The 24,964-nt window shown below is 34.7% G+C and overlaps 1 protein-coding gene across 1 annotated transcript; it reads right to left on the reverse strand.

The window, feature by feature from the left end:
• Positions 1-2,191: 2,191 nt before the first annotated feature.
• On the reverse strand, positions 2,192-23,274 carry RGS18 (regulator of G protein signaling 18; the record flags this gene model as incomplete). Its single annotated transcript, XM_084245400.1, has 5 exons — positions 2,192-2,449; positions 4,243-4,409; positions 21,522-21,583; positions 22,585-22,686; positions 23,159-23,274. 5 exons carry the CDS (start codon positions 23,272-23,274, stop codon positions 2,192-2,194), a joined length of 705 nt encoding a protein of 234 aa, XP_084101526.1.
• Positions 23,275-24,964: the final 1,690 nt, after the last annotated feature.

Below are 24,964 nucleotides of genomic sequence, written 5' to 3' on the forward strand. Positions count from 1 at the left end.
ATATAACAAGCTAGGTGTTGACTTTTGTCTGTGGGCTTCAAGATATGCCAGATTATCCAATTCAACTCAGCTCTGTCTTTAAACACATTCTGGTCTTATAGCTCGTCAAAAAATATAAGCCTTATTTCCTGTGATTCCTTTCACGTATTTCTGTCCACAAAATTGTTTCCTCCTAGACCAATATCCCATACTAATTTTTAATCTGGAAGTTTCTTCATTAACCACACTTGCTCTTTTTTCTTACTTGGACATCAATCAATAGGGGCTTTGGAGAATATCAGGTGATAGAATCAATAAGTGTGGGGATCATTAGAGTATGGAAGTGCAAAATCCCAAGTCTTTATTATTTAAAAATGGGGAGGATGCTTGGAAGTTAGCACATTTATGAGGATCTGAGTCTGGTGAGGGAGCCAGGTAGACCCCACTCACAACTTCCCTTCACTATTTCTGCAATTCCTTTGTCCAGAGCTCTGAGCGATCTGCGCATTGTCTCTTGACTTTCACTTTTCTAATCACTTCTTTCCTGCATTCGGTCACATTGTTATCTCCACAGATGCAGCAACTTGAGGTCAGGCATCAGATCAAAAAGCCTGGGCATGTTTTTGAAGGGTCTCATTTATTATTCTATAATTTAAGCAAGTGATTTGATCCTTTCAAAAAGTGTTCCAAAGGAGAAAGCTACATAATGCTTATCTGAGCTCTGAGAATATTACTATTAAAATCTACCCATGATTTTTCTGTTGAAATTGTAAAGTTTTTATCTTAACTCTGTATAAAACAATGAAGTTCTTTTTTTTAAGATTTATTTATGCATACAAGAACTGGGGTACAAGTCAGAGTTGTGGGGGGTTGTGAGAGAGGATTCACCAGAGATAGAGTGGGGAACAGAACAGGCAGAATGACTGAAATACACTGCTGAGGGGAGCAGTGGGCAAGACAGGAGAGGTCTCCTGCACCATGTGGTTATCTCCCACAGCACTGCAGAGGCTGCGGGACAGCTTCACAGTATTGCTCAACCCGCTGCGCCACAGGGGAGGCCCCAGCTTTTACATTTTATATGTTGATTAAAATAATATTAGCTGAACCAAATGTATGACATCTTGAAATACTAATATTTACAGACCATGCAATACATATCTAAAATTAAATACTCCCCTATAGTAGAGACATATCACATTTGAATAATATAGTATTAAATGAGTCAATGAGACTTGGAATGAGAATATGATCCATGTAGGAAGAGTTTCTGTAGATCAGCCAATGTGGCAAATGCATTAGTCTTCAAGATCTTCAGCTCTTTGCTTATTTACTATTACTCCTTTCGAATTCTGATCCCAATCAAAGTTCCAACTGCTGGTTTATAACTGGAAGTGATATATCACTGTTCATGATATAGGGTTAGTAACCCAAGAACAAATGATCAAATTATATACTGGATCATTTCTATGGTGGGGGAGGGGGAGGGAGAGGAAGAGGAAGGGAAGGAAGAGGAAGAAGGGGAAGGGAAGAGAAAGTGTTGATCATCATGGAAAATATTGTCTGAATAGATGGGTGTCTTTGTATTTTGTTGTTTACATCTAAAAAATTTCAAGCAGTTGACAATTTTCTATCTGTGTTTCAAGCAGTGGACAATTTTGCAAAAGCTTAACCTTAACTACAGTTTTATGAAAATACTGCCTTTTTTAAAAGATTTATTTATTTATATATACAAGAACTGAGGTAAAGGCCAGAGGTGTGGGGGGGGGGTGAGAGGATTCAACAGAGACAGAGTGGGGAGCAGAACAGGTGGATTTACTGAAATACACTGCTGAGGGGAGCAGAAGGTGAGTGAGAAGAGGTCTGCTGTGCCACATGGGTAGCTCAGTGGCCCGGGATGGAACTCGTGCTGCAGTGGCTATGGATAGCTTCATAGTTGTGTCTTAACTCCTTGCACCACCAGGGAGGCCCCAAAATATTGCTTATTTAATGGAGTGGTAAGTTTTTCTAATTATGAATGAAAGGAAGTCCAGTGGAAAACGTTAGCAGACACAATATATATTATTAGGATAATAGCTTTGATTTACATATTAAAACCCCTCTTGCTTGGTGTATTTTTGTTTAAAAGATGTGCCCATTTGTTAACATTAACATGCTATTTGTTGGAAGCAGATGTACAAGTTTGCCATCCATAAAATGAGCATAACTGATTTTTTTATAACCAAATGGCAACATCTGACTTTACATCCTGAAATTCATTGTAAGTAAATGAGCGAGAGCGTCTTCTAAGATTTGTTGGTCTCGGAGGTCTTCCTTCTATCAAGTCTAAATAGATGTCAGATTTCAGAAAACGTGTGTAACTGTCTTGTTCCATAAGCTGATATACTCTGCTTTGGGCAGCATCAAAACTGTGGAGGGTGGGTTGGGTGATGCTCTTAGTAATGACTTCTTTGGTGTGAAAATCAAGATTAACCTGTATCATAATAAGAAAAAAAAATTAAAAAGGTAAACTGTGAAGAGCCTGAGAATTTTATTTTTTTATTTTTTTTTAAATTTATTCATTTATGCATACAAGATCTGAGGTACAGGCCAGAGGTGTGGGAGGTGAGAGGATCCACCAGAGACAGAACAGGGAACAGAACAGGCAGATAGACCAAAGTACACTGCTGAGGGGAGCAGTGGGCGAGTCAGGAGATGTCTGCTGTGCCATGTGGGTAGCTCCCTGGCCGGGGATCGAACTTGCGCTGCAGAGGCTGCGGACAGCTTCACAGCACTGCGCTCAACCATTTGTGCCGCTGGGGATGCCCCAACAGCCTGAGAATTTTAAAGTCAAACCTAATCTACTTAAGCACCTTTTGAAAAACAAATAATGGAGAGCCACACCGCTGCAGGGGTGAGTGAGCAGTGTGTGCATGCGTGTGTGTGTTGAGGGGGGTATGAAAGAGAGAAAGAGAGATTGAGATTGGTGGCTTCTTGGTAGGAGTCTGGGGAGCTAATGATTTACTTTGGTTATTTCACTTGACTCTTTCCTCCATATGTTCCTGGTCCTTCTAGCTCTCTCTTAGTAATTTAGAATAATGGGATGTTTTCATGCCAAGCATTATTGAGATCATTAGGTCCAATTCATTTTCAAAGTGGAAACTAAACTCCATAGAAGTTGGAGTGAAGACAAGAGTGAGTGTGGGGACATATTTGGAATTTCAATGTGTGGCTTTTGTTTTGTACCAGTGTTCTTTTCATTGTGTTATTCTGCTTTCCTACAAGCAAATGCTTGCTGAAATTGAATATCTTTTAAAGATATAAAATCCTTTGATATTTTTTATCAAAGGACTAAAGATATATCCTGTTCTGATGGTGGTAATTTTTCAGATGGGTTTTTCCTTTTCCCACGTGGGAAAAGGAATTAGCTGCCCCTACCACACCCCTACTTTTTCTATCTGTGTTTGAGATTACTCTTGGGGTAAACAGACTTACACATTGAAATGCAGAACTTATTGAAATATATGCAAATAGGAAAACAATGATAATTTCATGTGGAAAAATATATACATAGACAATGCTACTCCACGGACATTCTAATTTATAGTCAAACAGAACTCTTAAAGTGATAGACTATCAGCTTATAACTTCAACAAAGAGATGCAATTTGTTAGCCACATAATAGAAATACTGAAACTAATTCTTATTTGGGAATAGTCAAGTAATATTTGCTACCTTTAGCAATTGTTTCTCATAATGATCTCATATTGAGCTTGAAGTCAAAGAAATTGTTTTTTCACTTCAACCCTTGGCACATTGGGTTGACCTTGTCTATTCTGAAATTTTCTTTTAATCATTTTAAGGTGGAGTGATAATTAGTTCAGGGCAAACAAAACTTTGTATGGGTGTATAACCTAGCATTAAAATTGCATATAATACAAACTTAGATTGTTCTTGCTTTCATCACTTATAGAAATCTTCATTACTATGAGATTGCTTATGCTAAGGTGCTTAATATGATAAATGAATGAATCAAAACATTATGATGAATTATATTTACTTTTAATCTAGAACAAAAACAACCTGAGGCGTGACTTTAATTATACCTTCCTTCCTTGGCAATGTGTTGCAACGTGTTCTCTTTGCTTGTAGAAATTTATATAAATAACCATCATTTTTGCTTCACCAAAATTCTGACTTTTCTGCAAGATCAGGGTACCAATTTGAAAATAACAGACTCAAATAATATTAAAATATAATTGTAAGTTTTTACTATCTTTACTATACCTCTTGTGGAGCATCATTCTGTATAAACTTCTCATATATTGCTTTTGCCTTAAGGAGAATTTGTTTGGGGTCTTTGCTTTTCTTGAAATCTTCACAGGCAATCCAAAACTCAATGTTTTCCTCACTAAATTCAGTTTTAAGAAATCTGGTAAAAGCCTCCAGTCCATCTACCAAGAAAAGAAGCAATATATTTTAATTACAAAATTTTTAATCTGAGAAAATATTCCACTTGATATTAAAATATCACAGCAAATATATAATAACATAATAGCCATGTTGTCCCTCTGATGCAGTGTGGTGGTGCACATTTTGCACATTATCCATGAGGGACCTCATATAAATTCACTGTAATCTCCATGACCATGGAAGGCAAGAATCATTCTTGTTTCAGTAAGGCTGTTATCTTAGACCTGGGTAAGAGGAGCCTCTTGCTTTGAGCCTTTTTAGCCTGTGCCTCCTCCTGGGGACCTTGAGGAGGGGGGAAGGATTCTATGGAGCTAGAAGCTGTTCCACCTGAAACTAATTACCCTCTTTCTAGATTTGCTTCTTAACTCAGAACCCTGGAATTCCCTGTCTAAAGGCTCTGTCTCCAAGGTTTGCATAGTCCTCTCTCCTAAGTTCATGTACTAAAGACACACTGATTCAGCGCTTTGCATATCTTTAGGCCTGAGTGTGCACAGAACTTGAATTGCCTAGGGGTATCCACCCAAATATGTAAAGAGGCCTCTTACACTTAGATAAAAACATGAACAGAAAGAAAAGAAAGGTAGGTCAAGCTTAGATGGCAGAACTGTGAAGAATTGGAGCATTTACAATTCAAACCTAGCCTTATAAGTGGTTATACACTATATTTGTCAACAATGGCAGGAGAAAATACATATTTTTAAACACTTCATTAGCCTGAGCTGTAACTCTTAAGTATTTGTTGTTGTTATTTTTATTTTTAATTTTTATTTTTTATATTTATTATTTTTTATTTTTTATATCATTGTTCATTTTAAAGGATAGAGTCTCCATTTTTACTTTTGCTTGAGAGCCGTAAATGTGTGAGGGGCAGGTATCATGTTTTGTGGAAGACTGACTCATTCAAATTTACATTCAGTTAGTCATTTTGTAGGCCTGAGTGGATTACTTTTCATCCTGTTCCTCAGTTTCTCAAAATTTAAAATTATGATTATGATGATTCCTATCTGAGAGGGAGGGCTGTTAAGAAAATAAAATGTGTTAAAATATGCAAAGTGCTCTGTTCTTGCATGTAGTGACTATTGTCCATGGGTTTGCTGATGGTGAAGATGATCTTGGTGATTGTCATTCATTTAAGGCTCAGTCATGTAGAGTGCATGTAACTAAAAATATGCAGAATCAGGGGACGCAGGTTTCAAGTGTAAGTCAATCTGACTTTAAAGAAAAGTGGTCTCTTTACACAAATTTTAATCTACTATTTTTTGGCTTATAAGCATTTTTTTTAAGTTCTTTATTTTGAAACATTTGAATTATTAGACGTTGTTATAGGAAATAGAGGAAGATCCCATGTACCCTTTATCCAGTTTCTACCAATGCAACATCTTGCAAACTATAGTAAAATATCACAGCTGAGATAATAATATTGACATAGTTAAGATATAGAACATTTCCACAATTTCAAGATACCATATATTCTGTTTATAGCTACACTCACATCACTTCAGATCCAACCCCCTAAACTCTGGAAACCATTCATCTGTTCCCCATTCTATAATTTTGTAAATTTAAGAAAGTTACATGTTTGGAATCATGTAGTATGTGCTGTTTAGGGTGACTATTTTTTCATTCAGTATGATTCCTTGATGTAAACATCAATATTTTGTCTCTTTTCACTGTGTATCACAAGCCAGGGTTTGGTTATATCAACCTGTGTTTAGACATTTATCCCTTGAAGGAAAATTGGATTGTGCTTTTGGGTTTTATTTTGATGTTGAGGCAATTATTAATAAAGATACTATAAACAAGCACATGTAGATGTTCTGAATGTAAACATTAGTCTTTGTTTCTCTGGGCTAAATTACAGAAAGTGAAAGTGTTTGGTCACATGGGAGTTATTCAAAAGTGCATTGTAGAAGTATTAAGAAAAGGAAAATAGGTTCTTTCTGGATTTTTCAGATCAATTTTCTTAGAGAAATTCACATTTGAGTTGGCTAGAAATGATTTTTAGCAATCTTTCTTTAAATTTGGTCTCACTCACTAGTTATAACCTATTTCTTTTTCTGCTCTCACAGATAAGTTATCACACAGAGAAATTTCTTAAGTCCTGTCCATAATTCTCACTTGACAGCATTTGAAATACTGACTCTCTCCCTTTCAAAATCCTTTTCTTCCTAGGATTTTGGGACACTGTATCTCTTGATTCATTTTTTGCAATCACCAGTGCTGGCCTAAAGTCTGTTCCCTAGTTAATTGTAATATTTACTGAAAATCTCTTCTTTATATAATTCTCCTTTTCTCCTCTCTTCATCTCTCTTTTCTATCTTTTATCCCCTATTTATTCTTCCAACATTTTTTTCTAAATCCCCCTTTTCCCTTATTTCCTACTGAATGCATGGCCAATGACTGCAAATCAAGGTATTCAAAGCAATTTTGGAAAGCAATAAAGTCTGAGTTAAATTTTGATATCATTTAAAGATTTTAACCTTATTGCAGGAAGTCATTAAAAGAGAAATTTTTTCAATTTCAAATATTCCTCTAGCTATCGCTTTCTCCTTACAAACGTAGTCTTTAGAGTGTTTTCTACACTTAGTCTTTTAATCCCTCCACCTTGTTTAATTCCAAGCACACTAAGATGTGCTTTCTACTCAATACTTTAGTAAGCCTTACACAAATCACTTACTGTTAAATTCAGTGAACTTTTTTTTTTTTCAGCCCACGCATTATTTGTCTCTTGAAAGCAGGCAGAGTTGAGCTATGTCTGTAATTTTCTGTACAAATTACAATCCTGACTTTCCTCTTAACACCTTTGACTATTGCTTCTCTGAATACTTCTCAGTTTATCTTTCTTCCCTCTAATTCTATTTCTTGGACATTGACTTCAACAGTTAGATACAATGATGATGCTGAATGATTCTTATAACTCATCTCCAGCCCAGACCTCTTTTCTGAGCTCTAATTTCTTCTCCACCAACATCTGGTAAACATCTCCATTGAACTTTCCCTCCAACTAATCATGTGCATTCATTGTTTTCACCCAAAAGCTTTCTAGCATGTTTCCCATCCAATGACACCATTCACTCAACAATTTAAATCACAAGCTGGAACTTATCCTCACAAAGCCTCAATTTTCCTCTCACCCCCTCACTCCCAGCTTATAATCAAATCTTGCCAGTTTTACATTTTCATATATCTGGCATCTGCTTTTTTGATTTTTATGATGCCTAAATTTACCTTTGTTCAGACTAGAATTGTCTTTCACATAGAATATTTTAGCAACCACTTAATTGGTGACTCTGCCTCCAGGTCTCTCTTGTCTCTACACCTACCTTCTCGCTTGTTATCCACTTTCTCGTGAGTATTATCTTTCTATACCATAGATTTCACTATGTTTCTTCACTGTTTGAAATTTCCAGTAATGCTCTTCATCTCTTCCCACTCTCTTTTTCACACTCTAAGTTCCAAACATAGAGAAATACTTATAGTTCCAAGCATGTGCCACATTCCCACACTTCTTAACTCTAGCTTCTGTTGGAAACACTTTTCCTATTCCAATTTTATCAATCTAATCTTCACTATACACCCTGGTGTAAATTAGAGATTATCTCATCAGGAAAGATTTCACCCATCCCTTACGAGTAAGTTCTGTGGCCTTCCTACATGACTTCCGAGTCATCAGGTAGCACTTAGAGAATATTGTGCTGCAACTGTTTTCCCATTTTTGTTTCTCCTACTACCCTGACAGTCATGAGATGAAAATCCTAGTGTAATTTGCCATCAAATCCTCTGCATGAAGAAATCACTCAATAATTACTGAAAAAAGAAATAACCAATAAATAATTGAAGACTTGAGGAAAATATGAAATTTTCATTGAAAATAGGAAAGTTCTAGGAAATGCTTTGTTTTAATGAAATATCAGCTCTATAATATTTATACGAGAAGTTGTCAGTCAGTCACTGAGCTTGAAGAAGCACAAAACAAATAAAAAGCAAGAGTCTTGTCCTATTCAAATGTGACCACCAGTTATATGAAATAAATCCTATACTAGTCCATTTCAGAAGGCAATACTCATCTTAGCCTGGTGCCATTAAACATTTAATTAATGTTCTAATGTCTAGCAAAATTTGTATTATCACATGCCTCCCTTGGTTCTACATAAAGGAAGAAAAATGGTAACCAGACAAGTTTTGTTTCTGAATCTATATTGTTACATTGAAACTTAAACTTAGCCAAATGAGATTTGCGAAAGTGTCTTCTCCTGAGCGTTGAGTGTTGTGCCCTTCCTGAATGCTGTTGAGATCACATCATTATTCAAAACTGGCAAGTTTGGAGTTTGAGGTAAAAGCCAGCTGTTCAGACAAGCTGACAAACATTCCCGAAAGTATAGTGCTCTTTTCGGTATCACTGTGGTTATCAGAGCACATTCCAATTCTATAGAATATCCCTAATTTCCCTGTATTTGCACTGGTTATTTGTCTGGTGGCACCTTTAGGACTAGAATGAGTGGAAATAGAGCACAGGCAAAATAACAAAAATCTTTCTAAATTGAGGAGTCATAGGAGTTTGGGGGCTCATGATGTATTTGAAAGTTGTAGGTCAGCATACTGAAAAAAAATGAGAGAGGGAAAGAAGGAAACGTGCAGAGATGACCTGACAGGTTGCATGCAAGCTTCCTGTTGATCCTTGACTGCAGGTTAAGACCGTGTGTGCAGGGGAACCCTGCAAAGCCAAGAGTGTAGCAAGTGGGGGCTGGGAGGGGCACGGAGATAGGGAGTTTGCACAGGTCTGGAAGACTTTGGGATTCTGACTCAGTGGTAGTAGTCAATAAAAAACATACTTTTGTTACATATACTATGCCCAAGGGGAAGAGTCTTGTCCTTCTACTAAGGTAAATTGGAAAAATAATTTTTAAAGCTTTTAAAGGTTTAAACTGGACCCTCCAATAATTTAACTGACTTCCAGAAAACATAATCCATTAAAGGAAGGCAACATAATCCAGGCCCTCATATCCTTCTCCATGCTTATATAATAATACTTAATAACACATAGTCATGCCAATAAATATTTATTAGACACACAAATGTTTACTATGCCATTCACAAAACAGTGACAATAAATACTGACCGCTGGATTCTAAAATGTTGGAAATAGCATGCAAGACATTAAAAATACTATTAATACATTGAAGAATGTCAAATTTTAAAAAGGCATGATGTGTGAGATGCAAAAACTCAGCAGAGAAATTGAAAATATAAAAAAAATCAAAAGAAAATTCTAAGCTGAAATCGAAACTATCTGAAGTAAAATTTTCACTGGATGAGTAGAGATTAGACTAGAGGAAGCCTTACAATTGTAGCTTTTAATTCTACTAACTTAATCAGAAGTTAATAGAACAAGTAGACAGTATCAAGGAAAATATATCAAACTAATATATTATTAATCAAATTGACCTAGTTGATGACTATAAAATCCTCTACCCAACACATCTTTTCAAGAGCATGAGGGATATTATCCAACACAGACCACATGGGAGAATGTAAAATGAAGCTAAATGAACTTCAAAAAATGTATCTTCCATAGAATTTGACTTTTGCCCACAAGGACCTTAACAAAAATTTAACACTAGTAAGAAACCCTGACTATTTAGAAAAAAAAAAAACAACACAATTATAAATAATTAAAGGAAGGAATCACAGAAGAAATTAGAAAATGTTTACAGTTGAAAACTATAGAAATTAGAAAATGTTTACAGTTGAAAACTATAGTATATCAGAACTTGTAGGACGCAGTTTAGGCAATAACCAGAGGGAAATTTATTACATGATGACATACTAGTTGAAAAAAAAATATGAACGTCAAGATCTAAATTTTTACTTTCAGAAGCTTGGAAAACAAAATTGAATTAAAGACACCATAGGCAGAAGAAAAATACAATCAGCGCAGTCTATATAAAAGAAAACAAACCACAGAAAAAGTTAAAAAAGTTAGTTGTTTATAATATTAATAAAGTAATACCCCTAAGACTAATAGTTGAACACAAATCAGATATCACCACAGCTCTCATAAGTATTACAAATATAAAGTGAATATTATGAGTGACGTTATGTCAATAAATATAATTCAAATAAAATGGGAAAATTGTTATTAAAAAAAAATGACCCAAACTGACACTGAAGAAGTACAGAATCTGACAGTCCTAATTTCAATTAATGAGTAGAATTTAAATATAAATCCCCACACCCCAAACCTTTGGACCCAGATTTGATCTGAAAACCATCACATGTTTAAAGGAAAAAGTACTTTGATCTTACACAACTTCCTCCAGAAAACACTGGAGTGATGAACTTTTTCCATTTCAATTTAAGATGCTAGGATAATTCTAATGCCAAAACTAGATGAATATATAATAAACAGCCCTCACCCAGGAATAAATAAAACAAAAACTAAGAAAAAGTAAGTAAAGAAAATTACCGACCAATATCCCTCATGATCTCAAAGACAAAGATTTTGAACAAAATATTAAAAATTTAAGTTCAGCAATTTATAAAAAGGGGAAGCAAACATTCTAACATTAAGGCTGAAAATTTTGTGAAATAAAATGGCAGCTTTTTGTCAGATAACTCAAAAATATTAAAAATTTAAGTTCAGCAATTTATAAAAAGGGGAAGCAAACATTCTAACATTAAGGCTGAAAATTTTGTGAAATAAAATGGCAGTTTTTTGTCAGATAATTCATTTTCAATATATTCATTTTTTATATTAATTGCTCTCCAGACTATTTCTCATGGTCAATAATTATTTCTAATTAAAAAAAAAAAGTTCCATGTAAAGGGAGCAATAATGAATCCCTCTTGTTAGAATTATGGTAATAACTATTTAAAACACATTTACAACAATGGTTTTGAGGCTTAAAAGCTATTTTATGTACATTACCACATTTAATCTTATAACAGATGTCTAGAATATGTCTTATATTCACTTGCATAAATAAGGAAACTGAGTTTCAGATAAGTTCAGAATTGGAGAAGGTGTCACAAGATTTACAAGTAACTCCAAATTTGTCTTATAGCCAGTAGATACCAGTAAGATAATTCCAGCCAAACATAACCATTTAAGGAGACCTTAGGGCTCAGATGAGTCAACGCATTCTAATCGCTGAGAAGAAGCACGGATGATGATTGTGGGTGATATTTAACCACCCTTTTTCTTAATTCTCTAGTTCTTTTATTGTTTGATTTTCAAGATTTATTTCTCATGCTAGCAGTGTGCTTTTCTCAGAACGTAGAGGGGAAATATAAATGGACAATGATTCTTTGAAGCATTTTGATAGATTTTCCTCAAACACCTAAACGTATCCATTTCAGAGTAGAGTTAATGTTCTACCTCTGTTTTTAATACCTTTAAGCCAAAATTTACTGCCAACATGAACGGCCCAGAGTCAGACAGGCTGGTTTTATCACCACTCAGCTCTCATGGGTATTATAGCTCTTTAATGTGTTGCTTTTCTTTTTCCTTTCTTGTAATTCCTTCCACCCTCTTGAAGCTCAGTACCTGAACTTTTAAAAGAGGAGCCTAAGTCAAAGCTATTGTTAAAAATCACTTTCCTTCCATTTTGGAAAATTATATTGCAGCATCCTCTTAAGACTTTGAAGAAAGTAGAGCCTTAAATTGATGACTTTAGAGTCATCATTCTTTGTTTAGTAATTGGCAACAGCTTGAAAACACCTTCTTTTTCCATTTATCTGACTAGAATGAAGGTTTTGTTGTATAATCTCTGGTTTTACTTTTTGTCTTCCTCTATAAAGATCCTGGCAAGAAAAAGGGAGACTACAGAAAAACATGCATATCAACCCTTAAATCAAAATTAGAGTTTGAAATGTAGGCAATGCTAACGTCTGTAAAATGAAAACCAAAACCACAAGCAAACAATAACCTGTGGACCAACTGGCTTGAGCTGAGTTTTAGACAGTATGTGGTCATGTCCCAGCCTCTGTCAGGACTGTGAGCCAAATTCTTTCTTTTTTTAATATTTATTTATTTATGCATACAAGAACTGGGGTACAGGCCAGAGGTGCAGGGGATGAAAAGATTCACCAGAGACAGAGTGGGGAACAGAACAGGCAGACTGACTGAAATACACTGCTGAGGGGAGCAGCAGGTGAGACAGGAGAGGTCTGCTGTGCCATGTGGGTTGTTCCCTGGCCAGCCTGGGATGGAACTCCTATTGCACTGGCTGCGGATAGCCACACAGTGCTGTGCTTAACCACCTGTGCCACCAGGGAGGCCCCTGTGAGCTAAATTTTTAAGGGCTTTCCCCTCGATGAACATTTAGAATAATGGGAAACCACTGCTTAGCACCCATCCCTCCTTCCTCTTTCATGTTTCTAAAGTGTTTTGTCTTTTTATCCTCCAAATTAATATCCTTTTTTTAAAAAAAAAAACTGGATTGAATTCTAAAAAGAAAAATAAAACAACTTAAATTCTCTCAATTTGTCTCTAGTAACTATCTTCAGAACTGCTTTAATGGACTTCTGAAATTTCTTTGCTTGGTAGCTGTATCAGTAGATTTCTGAAGAAAATTCCTAGGCTAGATGTTAGGATACATTTGGAAGCAGGACAACAAATGGAGTGTGAGGACATACTCAGGTAATTCTAAGTAAACAAAATCACCATGTAGAAGTGTGCATGCTGCTAACGTGTAGAAGCAAATGTTTGGGTGTTACTGTGCTGCTCAGTGTAATTTAGACCCTGCTCTTCCCTTTCTAGAAAAAGGAACTTTGGCTTGATTTTATTTACTGTTACTCTCTCTCTAAATGGGAATAGAAATAAAGTTGGAGAAATAAAATGCCTAATCCCTTTCAAGGGGAGAGCAGTCTGTCAGGGTCAGATAGTTTGGATTGAGGAAACTAAGTACATGTCTTGTGATTTAGGAATAAAGTTACTTTGATGAGATTTCAATTTATTTTGCTCATTTATCATGTAGAGGTGGCAAACTGATCAGCTCTTATTTTTTTACTTTCTTGAAAATATTTCTATTTCTACTGAGAAATAATTGATACACCTCACTGGCTAAGGTTAGGGCATACTGTCTATGGTTTGATTTGTGTATGTATAACCACAGTAGGTTCAACTAACATTTATCTTCTCATAGATTCAAATAAGAGGAGGAAGGAGAAAGATTTTCCTTGTGATAAGTCAGTTTTTAAATACCAAACTATTTCTAAAATGGGTTAATAAATAGTTGTGATTTTAGAAGAGAGTGGCCATTACTTGTATTACTAAATTTCAATTTCAATAAATTTTTTTTTGTTTTGGCCCCTAAAAGGGATCACCCACACAGCAGGTAACTGAAATTGTTACTAAAAATAACATCCTTCATCTATCTTTTCATTATTTATAAAACAGTAGAAATCTGACGACTGTATTATATACTGAATATGCAGTAATATCAATTATTCTAGCTAGAAGCTTTGAGTGTTTGCTAAGTTTTGGTATGTTGCTGTATACATTTTATTGGTGCATGTCCATTTAATTTTTATTTCATTCCTTTGGAATATGGCCTATTATACCTATTTATACAGATGAAGAACTTGAGGTTCAGAGAGTAAAGTTACCCTAAACCCTACAGCTCATAATAGAAAATTCAGGAACTTGAACCCAGGTTTATCTTGTTTAAAATTATAGCATATTTACTACAAAAACTACCATGAAGATAACAAAGTCCCTAGTGTTGAGGAATATGGAGACTAATGGTCAAGACAGGTATGTCATACTGTGGGATCAGTCTGCCCCAAAAGGTCAGGTAGGATTTTTTCAATATACCTAGAGAAGCACTCTTGTCTTCCTGGTGTGGGAGGTAGAGGCAAATCAAAGCCCTTTGAACTTTGGGAGATCTTTCATCATTACTTAAAAAACGCTCATTGTGGGCCTCCCCTGGTGGCTCAGGTGGTTGAGCGCTGCGCTATGAAGCTGTCTGCAGCCTCTGCAGAACCAGTTCGATCCCAACCAGCCGGCGAGGGTCCCACATGGTGCTGCAGACCTCTCCTGTCTCACCCGCTGCTCCCCTCGGCAGTGTATTTCGTCAGTCTGCCTGTTCTGCTCTCCGCTCTGTTTCTGGTGAATCCTCTCACCCTCCCGCCATCTGGCCGGTACCCTGGTTCTTGTATAAAATAAATAATAAATCTTAAAAAAATGCTCATTGTTTTGAATTGAGAGCAGTGAGTGTCAGAAGGTTTGAGACGCTTCTGTCCTTGCCTAAGTCCTTCAACTCTGTCTAATCAATGAAAAAATCATTGCATCCTAAATTTCTGGCTCCTTTCCCATTTTATGACACAATCACCACTCCCCCCTTGGTGACTTAGAACAATATGATTTTGCGGGGAGATCTCATCCTGTCATAGGTTTATCAGTGAACATGCCTTCTTTGTCTAAGAATCTCACCTTCCTCCAGAGTAAGAATATTGTCACCCCCCTTCTTATCTGTCATGTGAAATTCTCCCTTTCTCTTTGATGTCCCTTGTCCCAAAACATGGGATAAATACTCCTGGTTCACACATTAGTCTTCAAATTTGTCAACCATATAGTGTCTCCATGTGTATGTTATTCAGTTGATGTTTTTTTTTTTTTTCCTTTGCTAATCCACTTGGAGCTGTTTTGATGACGCATCCAGCCCCAACAGAACCCACTGGGATACAGAATAACTTATTTTGCTCCCCCAAAATATTGAGGGCAAAAGGACATATGCAGAGGTGATTTATTCTGTTTAGAGCCCAGGGAAAATCAACTTGCATAGAATTCAGAAGAAGTCTCCCAGAATGTAAAGTTCCATGAACATTATTAAAAATACACAAGTTACCAGTGTTGACTCTGCCAACATTCTTCTCTGGAATGTCGTGGAAAAGCCCTTTGTTACCGTGGATAGTCTTGATCTTGATACAAACATTCCAAATGAAGTCACAGCATAGGTAATTTTTCCTAATATCAGCAAAAGTGCTGCATGCTAAAAAAATGCTCATGATGAGTTAACCAAAATGAGTGCATTTTGTTGGCAAAGTATGAATATAATAGAGAATATTAGAGAGTGATTCGAGAAGTAAATTAATGATGAATGAGAAAGTCATTCATCTACTTCAAAATTTAAATAAATTACTTTTTAAAATGTAATATGCAATGTTGTGCAAGATTATTCCAGCAGATTAAGTACTTCCTGTTTCTTTTCCTCACGTCAGGCAGCTTCATTAAGTCAGGTCACAGTGGAACCATTTCTCACACAGAGGCAGGGACTTGCTGAACAGCCCATTAGAAGGCAGCAGTGGTGAAAGCAGCTGCCAAAAGCGTTTGATAGAACCTGGGACTAGAATTCGCACTGGAAGAAGCTGGCTCAGTGTGTCATACAAATATGAAATGCTTGTAATTGTATGTTTCTAATTCGAAACTCTGGCATCTGTTGGAATATTTTCTGATGCCAAGAAACCAAATGAAATATAAAGTGAAGAAACTCTGAAGTTGGAAACCCAAGGACAGTATAATATCCTCAGCACTAGGTTGTATTGTTTCTGCTTTAATTTCTAACTTCATAGCTCTTGACCTCCCACAGAATGCTCATGTTAATTTTCTAATAATAATTTATTTATGTGATCCATCTATAATTTAGACAGGATTTTACTTATTTTATTGTCTAGACAGATTAAGAATTGGGGGATGTTATGGGTTAGCTTGATTGAGAAGTTTAACTGTGCAGAACACCAGAAGCCCTTATCTTGCAGAAAACTGGTAACTGAAAATTGGGAAGAGCAACTTGAAAAAACACAAGGTGAAAAGTAAGGAGTATTCATTTCCTTCCCCAAAGTGAATACCTTTTTCCTTGTTCTTTACTGAGAGTCAGTTTCCACAATATAGTCAGTTCATAGTTTTAAATGAAGGGAATACAATAACATATATATTCTAATTCTGTTTCCTATTATGAATTTTTCTCGGAATTAAGTTTAGTAGAACCACATTGTGTGGTTTAAAAAAGTTCAAGCAAATGGTCATTAACAAAAAGCTTAAAAATATTGAAATTATTTTAATTGACTGGAATATAGCAGTCACTGGGGAAAGGTTATTAATATTTTTAAGATTTTTCTTAATTAGTAGAAATTCCCTTCATAAGAAATACTATTCTCTTACAAATCTTTAGTTATCAACTATGTGAAATGCTTGTAAAATCTTTATCTAAATGCAATTGCTTTGTCATAAACTTACTTTAAAACTATAGAAGGTTTATTAGCAATTAAATAAGTTTAACCTCTGTTGTTGTCTCACAAATCTTGTTCTTTTTCATTTATAAAAGCACCATTATTTTCCTATTGTAAGGCATAAAATCTAGGAATTTGGTTCATCAGTTTTCTTGGTCTCTTATTTCTTCATCCTCTCACTTGACACCATATGTACACATTCAATCATCAAATCCATTTTCCTTCCAAAATACACCTTAGCTTAAGATTAATTTTTATATTTATGACAACTTTATAGGTCATCCTTATTACATGCATAACTTTCTAACTGTAAGAGTTAACTTTATAACATACAATCTCTTCCAAAGTTTGTCTCCAACTAGAATGTCCAATGTGTTTGTTCACAACAGTTTGTCTTAATGAAAGTAGACTGTTGGTACACAAAAAAATATCTCAATTCTCTCACCCTGTACATGCCTTTTTCTCTTCTCAAGAAAGACTTTTCCTTCTGCCTAATGGAATCTTGTGCAAATCTATTTAATCTCTTTTAATGATTTCCTAAAGCCTATTTGTAATTTTGCAAGTTCTATAGCATTTTTTAACTATTTAGCCAAATATCTTCTAAACATACATATTCAGAAGTATTATTTTACTTTTAAACATACCTTTATACAAAATAACATGCCTGAACATATATAAACACACATGTGTATATATGTGTGTATGTATAACTTTCATGGGAATTAATTGAATTGCTAAGTTAAAAAATGTATTTGCTTTTATAAAGTCAGTGAGAAGACTGGTGACTAAATTTGAAATTGACTATGAATGACTGAGTCTGACTTGAAATGTTTTTAAATTTATGTCTTTTGCTTTAAAAAACATTTAGCTATTGTTGATGTATACATAATTTTAAATTATGGATCTTTATGGTTCATTTTGCAATCTCAGATAAACTTGTCAGTAAATGGGTATGGCAGAAAAAATTACTTTAATATCTGCATGGAAAGATATAAACAGAAGTTAAATGATTAATAAATGTCATTGTAGTATTAAAACCTACTATATAAAAATTTATTTTTTAAATAAACATTTCATTCAAAAATATTTAGGTTTACAGAAAAGTTACAAAGTTGGAACCAAGTTTCTACACACATTCAGTTCCCTTTTCTTAATATTTTATATTGGGAAGGTATGTGTGTTACAATTAATGAGCACATATTGATATGTTATTGACTAAAGTTCACAGTTTATTTAGATATTCTTGGAACTTACCATTTGTGTTTTTCTTTATCTTTTAAGAGTTAAACTGCACTTTCAGGATCAAATTTGAATAAGACAGAATTATCAAAACACTCCATGGAGTCATTTGTTTCTGTGAAATACAGCAAGAGCCACATTTTTTTTTTTTTCTGATTTAGTTACCTGCCTACTGTATGTTTGTCCTAAGCCAACCTTTTATTTATGAAATTATACTTCTCAATAAAAATTGCTTTCTTTTCCATTCCCTAAATAAATTGTACTGTTTAATGCCCCATGCCGATGTTGGCACTCTGCTTGCATGGTCTCTCTCCTTGTTCAATAATAGATTTTGATTAATCCCCTAAAATCATCTCTACTATGTGGCTTCATTCCTAAAGATGCTAATAATCAGTCCACAGTAGATTTAATGTCAGCAAATTTTGCCAAACTGAATGTTCACATTTCCACTCTATCTTGTTTGATTTGTGCCTTTTTTCCCATTTGACTAAATTTAATGCAATTTCCATTTCCTTTATATAGATATGACATATAGAATTTGAGAAACTTACACATTTAACTGAAAGGAAATTCTATACAATTTGATAAAGATTTTTTCTTGAAGTGTGTATATGGGTGTGCGCATGAATGTGCACAAGTAGAAGATAGTTATTATTATTTTCTTTTTTTTTTTTAACCTAGAGTCGAGTCGATAGTCATGTACTGAATTTAACCATTACAACCAAGAGATTTTTTAGGCAGTTGTCTTAAATTACATTATTTAATGTTAAAAAGTTTCAAAATTAAAATATATTGGATTTGGGGATTGATTGAAAGATTATTAGTTACATAATTTCTTGTAAATTCATTGTAGCTTAATTAGCATTCTGATTATGCCAGTTACAACAATGTCCAAGAAAGTCAGTACTCATATTTGTGCTATTTGTATTACTCTTTCTTGATACAATTTGTTGGTGTTTTATTGTTCTTTAACATTTCCATCAGAAGAGAAATAAAAAAGAAACAGATTCAGTGTTTTCCATTTGATTTTGACTACATGTAAAACAGAACAATTGCAGAATGCCAGAGGAAGATTTTCTGTAGGACTAATTTATGCACTAAATTCTTCTTCTCTCTGAATGGGTTTTAAAAGTATAATGAAATTATTATATACCAACTAATTAAGTTAGAGAAGTAAATTCAACTTATATATTATATTCAATTGACCTATGATTTATGTTTATCCACTTGGAGAAGACAGGAAATAGAAAAAGATTATTACATTTATTATTGGTATTTACTATTTTTATAATAGCAGTAACCACTTATTTTAGTGTTGTTGTTGTTGTTATTATTATTACTATTATTTTAGTGTCCAACAATTGTTGGAGTCTTATTTAATCCTTAAAGAGTTAATTTCTATTGGTGCTAAAAACTTCGTTATCTCCATTTATAGCTGAGGAAGCTGAAAGTCAGAGTGATTAAGAAGTTTAACTAAGAGCATATCATTATTATTATTATGTCACAGAGGTGAACTAAAATCCAAATATCAAAGGAACCCTAGATTAAATTTTCCCAGCAACAAACTCAATTATATTACTGGACAGTTAATATTTATCAGGTGATGTACTGGTTTTGGGGATATGCAGATGAAAAGTCATCTAATTCCTTCTAATAAAGAGTCAAATTACCAAAAAAAAAAAAAAAAATGAATTCCACTCTTCCTGTTCATCCTTACTAAGACTGGAAAAGGGTTGGGGAATAACAATTTTTGGAATTAAAAAACCAAATTTTGGGGGGCTGTGAATTATGAAAGAAAGTTTTATAAAGACTGTCATTAGTCTTGAGAACCGATAAATACCAGAACCAAACAGTGCTAGTATAAGTTAGTGAGGATGGGACAAGTTCAACAAATATTTGGCAAGAACTTTAAAAATATCTAAAAGATGACTGGGTATTGAGAGAAGACAAGTGAATAGTTGAGAAATCTTGTTTACCTTAATCTTTTTCAATTAAGAAGTGATGATACATTAAGGTAAAATAAGGAGTTACAAGTTGTCTTTTTTTTTCAGCATAAACTTCCTTTCTTACCATTACCCTCCATGTTCATTGATCCTAGTCTAAATTTAATCCTGCATTTCTCTTTCTCTGAGTCAATATTATAATATTACAATTTGGAAGCAGAATCTATTTTCACAGGAAGAGGGAACATTTTCAGGGACAGTCTTCAGAATAGAATTCTTAAGTTAGTAAATTCAGGGAAGCATGACAGGTCACCAAGATCCTGAAGTGAGATGGACGATGAGGGAGGAGAAAAATACAGAAAATGAGGGCAGACAGGAAAAATCGGTGTTTCATCAAATAGAGCACAGTACTTGAGAGTGAATTACAAGGACTGCACTTCCAGCTTCCTCAGCAAAAGGATTCCTGTAGTCAAGTAGATACCTGAGAATCTGAAACCTACTAGCAATGCTATAAACAGTAATTACACTTAAGTAGCTTCTTTTGGATGGTCTGAGGATGAGCTATGGAGATTCTGTGTTTCTAACAAAGGGTGAGTTTACAATATAGGAGAAAAAAGTGTTTGGATATTAGTAATGATAAAATGTTGCTTCTTAAGCAGACTGCCTGTCTCCAGTGGAAAATAATGAACCACATGGTTGCCTACCCCCTTCTGCCACTCATTTCAACTTGTTGATTTGTTACCTAGAAGAAATCATGCATTGAAGAAAAAGCAATACGAAAAAGAAAAGCTCACTGTCCTTTGTAGGTTGACCTTAGGGTAGCTCTCTGGGCAGCCGGCTCTCTAACCTTTGATTTATCATAAGTTAGGAAATCAAAGGGAGATTCCATATTTGTCCTTCCATTTCATCTCATATACAAAACTCCACTTTAAGCACTCACATGATTCTCAAGTCTCCTGTAAATTTCTGCTTTAAAATGGATGATAGAGCCTTCCTGGTGGTACAGTGGTTAAAGACAGCACTATCAAGCTATCACCAGCCACTGCAGCATGAATTCGATTCCCTGGCTAACCAAGGAGCTGACCCACATGGTGCAGCAGACCTCTTCTGTCTAGCCTGCTGTTCCCCTCAGCAGTGTATTTCATCAGTCTGCCTGTTCTGCTCCCCACTCTGTCTCTGGTGAATCCTCTCGCTCCCCTCCCCGCACCTCTGGCCTACACCCAGCTCTTTCATGCATAAATAAATTTAAAAAAAAAATCTAAGTTTCTTATTAAAAAAATAAATAAAATGGATGATAATATGAAAAGTGACATGTTCATAAAACTTTAAAATATTCTCTTCATGAGTGTTTCCTGAATGGTTATCAAAAGAACCACGTTGTATTTTAGATAATTTAATAATAAAAGTAACATGGGTGATCTGGGATTTAATAAAAACAAGGGTCTCATTCAAAAGTTAAAATAAATAAAAATTAAATGTGCTAACCACAACAGAAAGAAAAATATTTCAACCACAATAAATAATTCTTAATAAAACAAGGCTATTTAAAAATTTTTATTAATTCACTATTCTATTATATAGTTATCTCTATTGATCAGAAACTAAATTTTTCTATGCAGTTATATGTACTTTGTATCATTTTCCAGTAAGGAGTTAAGAATTGGGAAAAGCAGCACTTACCTTTATGGGAAAGCAGTTTGTCAAATGATTCACCCCATATCACTGCTTCTTTGGGGGAGACTCTGTTCAAGAAACAAAATGTTTTATAATGGTGTGTGCAGAAAGTCTGTCTGTGAATCTGCTCTAACATATGTTATAATACTGCTCTTTTCAGGCATATTTCACAGGATTTCTCCTTTATTATACAATGAAGTTATATATTGGAAACCTCAAAATCACTGATCAACTTTCCTTTGTATTTTGCCTATCAAATAATGTGTTAACATAGCATTAAATATTTTCACATAGGGGGATGAATTATTTTGCAGGAAAAATCACTCATGTGTTAGGTTAAAAAGCACAAAAAACCCAAAAAGTAAAAAATCAAGTCAATTATCTGTTTTAATTCAGATAGAAGAACCTAAACTGACAATATCTTTTAGTCAACCTTTTTTTTTAAACTGCAATTTCCTTGAAGCTCTTACCACAATGTGGTGCAATTTTTTTTTTAAACCATACAGGAAGTTTGACTAATGAAGTTTAAAGGGATAAAAAGCCTAAGTTAGTTATTTTGTCTTAGTTCTCTTATTGGTATTTCAAATTTGGAAAAAATTTATATTATGCTAGTGTATAAGGCTATAACATTTTCTATTTGCATTAAACAAATTGCTAGAAATTTTTTAAAAAGCATTCTTTTTTGTGCTTTACTTACTATTATACCCAGGACATTTATTTTCTAATTACTGAGAAAAAAATAGTTCTTCCCTATGACATTATTTCATTGTGAAGCTTTATGTAATAATGAGTGTTTCATCATTTTATAAGGACTAAAATATATCACTTAATATTGACGAGCTCATTATTTTAAAAGAGTACTGCTAAATTTTTATAAAATTATTTAACTTAAGCTATTAAAAGTGGTTTAATTTTATGAAATATTCTTCATTTTTAAAGATGAGATCTTAACCTCCCTTATAGTGCTGTGTAATTTCCAATAAAATAGATATATCCGTGATTTCCTCTTTCTTAAAAATTTAATGATAGAATCATCAAAATCTCCCACAAATAATTAAAAGCTATTCACCTTGTTTCTTTGGCCAAGTGCCCCGATCTACTTGAGTGGGTTTCTTCGTGAAACTCAAATTTCTGCACAAGAAGACTTAACCTATTTCTCTTTTCCTTTGCTCTGTAAAGAAAGGGTATTAGTTTCCAGACAATTTGGATGACAATCTCTCTTTCTGACTATCGCACAAGTTCAGAACTGGTCATCACTTGAAAATTGCTTCTCATCCACTTATCCATTCCCCACACATTCACAATGATTTTTCTAAAGAATCTCTTTTAAACACTATGTTTGTGGAGGAAACAGCACATGTGAAATATGTTTCTTTTTCTCTCTCTATGACTATAAAGCATTTGAGATTATATTTCAATAAAATGCCACTAGTTCTTCTGTGTTAGTAAAACTGTTGTGCTTATTTATGAAAACACTTAGGATTAGCAGTTGTTAATGTCTAGTAAGTAAAAACATTAATTGTAACATATATTATTACTTGTCAATCTATATTTCAATCAAATATTTTAAAAACAGTGCTTATTTTCAACATTTTCCATGTTTTTTTTAAAGCATAGGCTGATTTAAAAAATCATGAGTTTACCTGATTTTGTCTTCTTTGCTTCCTTCTTCTTTGCTTGAACCATGTATTAACTTGAAAAAAGTTTTTTCTTTTGATTCGCACATATTTAGTTGAGAAAAAACCAGCGGTGTTTCCATCTTCTCTCTAAAACGAAGAGATATCTAATTTTTCAGATCCATCACTTTTTAATGCTATTCCATAATTATGCATGGTAGAATAAAAGGTTCTCTCAACTCTGTCAGTAAGTCTTCAAGACTTTTAACGAAAATCAACAGCTGGGTTTCTGCCTCTGTGAAATGCACAACTGAAATGACCGAATGCCGTGCAATTCGGTCCTGAGCTGTTTTGGGAAATGATACTACAAATTTGCAAAATGACTCTTGGTCTACAAGATAAAGCCTGGTGTTACCACAATGCAACTTCTCTTTCAAGTTTGTGCAACCCAGTGATGCTTTAATAGACACAAAGGACAGTGTCACTTCCTACAGGAACTTTTTAAAAAAGGTCTTTAATGTATGTGGTAGGGGTTAAAATGTGCTGTAGTAGACTACTACATCAAACAAACATTAGGAGATATTTCCCCATGTTCTTAAACTATTTTTACTTATTTTAATTGCATTGAATTAAGTAAATTATATTTGATTGAGATGTTATGCAGTGTTAATTACATTTGCAAAATATATTGTATTGTTATAAGACTATATAGATTATAGAATTTTCCAGTTATAGAGCTAGTAGAAAGCTTTTAATTAATTTTTAGGCACAATCATGTGGAGTGATTTTTGACATTTATGAAACTTTTACAAGTCCATGATGAACAAAAGATAATATGGAATGTCTTTTTTTCTTAGGGTTATGCTTTAATATTTCTAATATAAAGGATTTTCTTATTTTGAATTTGCCCTTTTGCCACTTTTTTTTTTAAGATTTTTTTTAAATTTTTTTTTTTTTTTTTTTAATTTATATAAGCACTGGGTACAGTCAGAAGCACGGGAGGGTGAGAGAATTCACCAGAGCCAGAGCAGGGAGCAGAGCAGGCAGAAGGACCGAAGTACACTGCTGAGGGGAGCAGCGGGCGGCAGGAGAGGTCTGCGCGCCATGTGGGACCCTCCTCCAGTGGCCGGGGAGCAGCCGGGGATCGAACCGGTGCTGCAGAGGCTGCAGGTAGCTTCGCAACCCAGCGCTCAACCACTGCACCACGGGGGAGGCCCCCTTTTGCCACTTTTATTGTTAAAATATTCTCTTTTAATGAAATATTTTAACTAAGATGGCAGTTTGTATGCTTGTTTTATGTTCTTATTAAAAAAAGAAACGTTGACAACTCCAAGTCAGTTCAGCTTTTACTTTTTTCATTGTTTCAAGAAACTCAAATTTGTAAGAAATGCTGATATTGTCCATATATCATATTTTATGTAAAAAAGTTTGAAACTGAGGAGCACAGATATTAAATTTATATTATTGTTAAGTCCTAGAGGTCTGGGGAAGAGTAGATGTGGAATTATCACAGCCTTTTTTTTTTTTTGTATTTATACAAGCACTGTGTACAGTCAGAAGCGCGGGAGGGTGAGAGAATTCACCAGAGCCAGAGCAGGGAGCAGAGCAGGCAGAAGGACCAAAGCACACTGCTGAGGGGAGCAGCGGGCGGCAGGAGAGGTCTGCGTGCCATGTGGGACCCTCCTCCGGTGGCCGGGGAGCAGCCGGGGATCGAACCGGCGCTGCAGAGGCTGCGGGCAGCTTCGCAACCCAGCGCTCAACCGCTGCGCCACCGGGGAGACCCTATCACAGCCTTTGATCACGAGCAGTGTATGCTTCAGTCTGCCCAAGCCA

The sequence above is a fragment of the Talpa europaea genome (assembly GCF_964194135.1).
Source record: "Talpa europaea genome assembly, chromosome: 10".
NCBI classification, from domain to species: Eukaryota; Metazoa; Chordata; class Mammalia; order Eulipotyphla; family Talpidae; genus Talpa; species Talpa europaea.